This window comes from Oncorhynchus tshawytscha, linkage group LG10 (assembly GCF_018296145.1).
Source record: "Oncorhynchus tshawytscha isolate Ot180627B linkage group LG10, Otsh_v2.0, whole genome shotgun sequence".
NCBI lineage: Eukaryota > Metazoa > Chordata > Actinopteri > Salmoniformes > Salmonidae > Oncorhynchus > Oncorhynchus tshawytscha.
This window is the reverse complement of record NC_056438.1, coordinates 21,374,335-21,377,818: the sequence shown is the minus strand read 5'-3', so window position 1 is coordinate 21,377,818 and position 3,484 is coordinate 21,374,335. Positions and strand designations below refer to the sequence as shown.

Here is a 3,484-nt window from a genome sequence, read left to right as displayed (position 1 = left end):
TGAATGAAAACTCCATGAGAAATTCACTTGGCCAGTAAGTGGGAGGGTTTTCAGCGGTTAAATTTAATTCATTCAACAAACACAAGCGATCTGCAAAGCCTGTTACACACCTGCATAGGTAAGTCTGAATACCAACTACTGGGAAGTGCGTAAGAAAGGAGTGTGTAAAAGAGGTGTGTATTTCCTGAAATGGGCCCTCAGTGACATGGGTGTGTTGTGGTTTTGATGCACTGAGGTGTGTGTAGAGAGCATGTGATGAGGGCTGACGGTCATTGCTGGGGGTTAGAGATGAGTTTACATGAGTGGAAAATCTATTTAGGGGCATTCAGAACACCACAGAGAGATGTGATACAGGATACAGCTTACAAAGGAGAGATGACTGAAATAGTTAGTCAATAGAATGGACTCCATGCATGCATATATGCACATCTTGTCATCAGGATGAGCTAATGTTACATTGAGCATAAACCTCAATCTACTCTGATGTTGTTGCCCAAATTCAGTTGTGGTGTTATTGTTCTTCCCTGCAAACCCACCAGTGAAACCGCTGTAGAAATTTAAGAGCAAGGGAAAAATCTGAGAGAAAATCACACAATACCTCTGTATGACAGCAGTTTAGTATTTTATTTAATCTGCACAACATTACCAATGTAAAAAGGAATTTGACAGAATACAAGGCATTGAAAGACACTTTACTAATATATAAAGCTTTATACAGTGAGAAACACATACAAGCAATTCAACTTAATAAAGAGGCAACGCTGACGTTTCAGTCCATGTTTTCTTTTAAGACGCTTACAATGAAAACTTCCCTGATATATTAAGCTATATAAGGTGGGAAACACATAACATCAATGCAAGTTATTAAAGAGCAAAAGTCTATATTTCAGTCCATGTTTTGGCGTCTCACTCCAGAGTAAACAGTGTCTCTCCCCATGGCGCTCCTCTGTCTCCCGGCCTTCACTTTCTTGCGGACGACGTTCAGAACGGCGTAATGGAGTGTGTCAACATCTTGATCCTGAGAGGAATAACAAAAATAAAATCAAAATATTTGGTATTAGACTAAAACATTAATGGTGAAGCAACACCTCCAGGTAAATGCCTTTTTTTCACATTTTGAATGAAGAAAAAATACATTGAATCAGCATCAGCTGGACAAGTGTTAAGTCTGTCTACCTGCTCATGAGAACTGGGGACTGATGAAGTACTTGATTGAGGGTGCGTTCCTTTAAACAAACACGTGGTGGAATCATCATCATACAATGAATTAACCCAGTTGCATGACTAAAACCTGTTTAAGCATAAATTTGCAAGGATACCGCTTACCTCTGCACGGGATAAATATTTTCTTGGTCATCTTATACAAAACACAACCAAGGACAATAATGAAGATGACACAAAGAGCCAACGCTACACCCAGACAGTACACCAAGAGAAGATGGTCCTCCTTACAACCATCTGTAGAAATACAGACAGTGAGAGGAGATTCAGGACACTTTGCTCAAGCAGGCATAGAAAAGAGAACATTATTTTAGACATTTTCAGAAATGTCAGAAATATCACTTACGGTCAATGTTCAGCTTGGTCCCTTTCCCAAACAGTATCTCCCCACATGAGGCCACAGCACAGTAGTAAGTCCCAGCATCAGAGAGAATGAGGTTCCTCTTGGGGAGGTTGTAGACACAGCTCTGTGTAGGAGACCCAGCCTCAGGGCTCTTCTCACACTGATCACTCCTGTCTCCATGGGTGTAAATGATTCCTGGAGGGGATTCTCCTGAGCCATGTCTGAACCAATAGACACTGTGTTCTCCTGCACAGGTCTCAGTGTGTATTGTACAGTTCAGAGTCACAGAGTCTCCTGGCTGGACTGACTCAGACACAGGCTGCTGGAGCACAGACATGCTGTTGGACTCTGAACCTGAAGAGAGTGTTGGTTAAGATCATGGCGTGTAAATTCTATTGGCCTGCTATTTTCATTTATCATCATATTCCAAAGTATATTTATAATTTAATGGTGCAAAATGAAAATCAAAAATTAGGAAAGGAAGTTACCTTTGACAATTAAAACAGTTCCCTCTCCAAATTTGACTTCTCCCATTAACATAATACCACAGTAGTATGTAGCTGAGTCCCCTGACTCTGTCTTAGAGATGGTCAGGTTAAGGCTGTCAACTCCTCTCTTCACACTCAGATGTTGAGTCTCAGTGAAATCCTTGGTAAAGTTGTTGAAATATGAATTCTCTTGAGAATGGTGAAATGTTGATGTCATCGGAAGAGGTTTATCTCCAACGGTCTGCTTGAACCAAGCAACGTAGGTCATCATATCAGATGAACAAAAGCAAGTGAGAGACACAGTACCTCCAATCCCAGTAAAAACCAAAGTGTCTGGTTGAACAATGTCCATAGTCAATGTGCAAACTGGAGAAAGAAAATAACAATAACGAATCAGAGATTTAGATTAGAAAATGATTTCTACCCATTACAGAGACAATACATCTTATTATACTTTTCATATTCATACAAGTGATTTAAATGGATTCAAAAGACTATGGCATTAACTTATTTCAAAAAGGGACCACACTTAAAATTTCTGCTTACCGAAGTCGGGGCAAAACAAAAACATTATCCAATGTCTGATCATCATTGTAACGTCAAACCTTTCTGCACTGTATAGAATGAGGGTCTGACAACAGGTCACCTCTTTTATGATGACACTTTACATGTAGCCGTCATACAGTAGGAGGGAACACTGAACTCTATTGGCTGTCTGAACAGGAATAAAAGCTACAGTCTAGCAAGTGTGTCATCTGGTTTACCATAGTTTGAGCAGCCCCGACAGACTTTTAAAAAAGACATTCAAGTCAGAGTTATTAAATGGTGGCTTGATACAATGCTTATTGATTTGTGAAATTAAACTTATTAAGGCCAGTTCTTTTTTGATGTTTGTAGCAACAATAAATGATCCTATTCCCCTCTCTCGTGCCTCTGATACTGAGCCCATCCCAACCCAGCCCAGCCCAGAGGTTAAATTAATCCATAATGTAGTAAGTTTCCTCACACAGCATACAACCTGCATTGTTGGTTCTTGGTTTTCATCTTAGGCCTTCTACATGAAATAGCATTATTAGTGTGGCAATAGCATGGTCTATTAATTTCAGACCTTTGTTGGTTACCAATGCCCTTTTAAATATAGCATGGCTATATTTTTGCACTTTTTTATATGTTAGCCCATATACTCTAATTAACCTCAGTACATGTCCCTTGTAAGTGTATTATGTCTCTGTAATACTTTGTCTTTGTAATACATTTATTCTTTGATGCAAGTGTACCTTAAGTATTTGAAAGAAAACAAATGTGATTTTGTCCAGCTGGTCATTCAACAGTTATAGTGCTCCAGATGACCCATAGAAGGTCTGTTGTGTCTAGAATATGTCTTGTCATGTACAGTATAAAGGTGAAGGGGGGTAGAGCAGAGAGCATATGG

General features: G+C 39.5%; 1 protein-coding gene across 1 annotated transcript; it reads right to left on the bottom strand.

The window, feature by feature from the left end:
- Window positions 1-605: 605 nt before the first annotated feature.
- LOC112259918 lies at window positions 606-2,657 on the bottom strand. The gene is made up of 6 exons (XM_024434617.1): window positions 2,599-2,657; window positions 2,053-2,418; window positions 1,568-1,918; window positions 1,327-1,458; window positions 1,177-1,226; window positions 606-1,018 (listed from the first exon to the last, which is right to left on the bottom strand). Exons 1-6 carry the CDS (start codon window positions 2,642-2,644, stop codon window positions 887-889), a joined length of 1,077 nt encoding a protein of 358 aa, XP_024290385.1. The 5' UTR covers window positions 2,645-2,657; the 3' UTR covers window positions 606-886.
- Window positions 2,658-3,484: the final 827 nt, after the last annotated feature.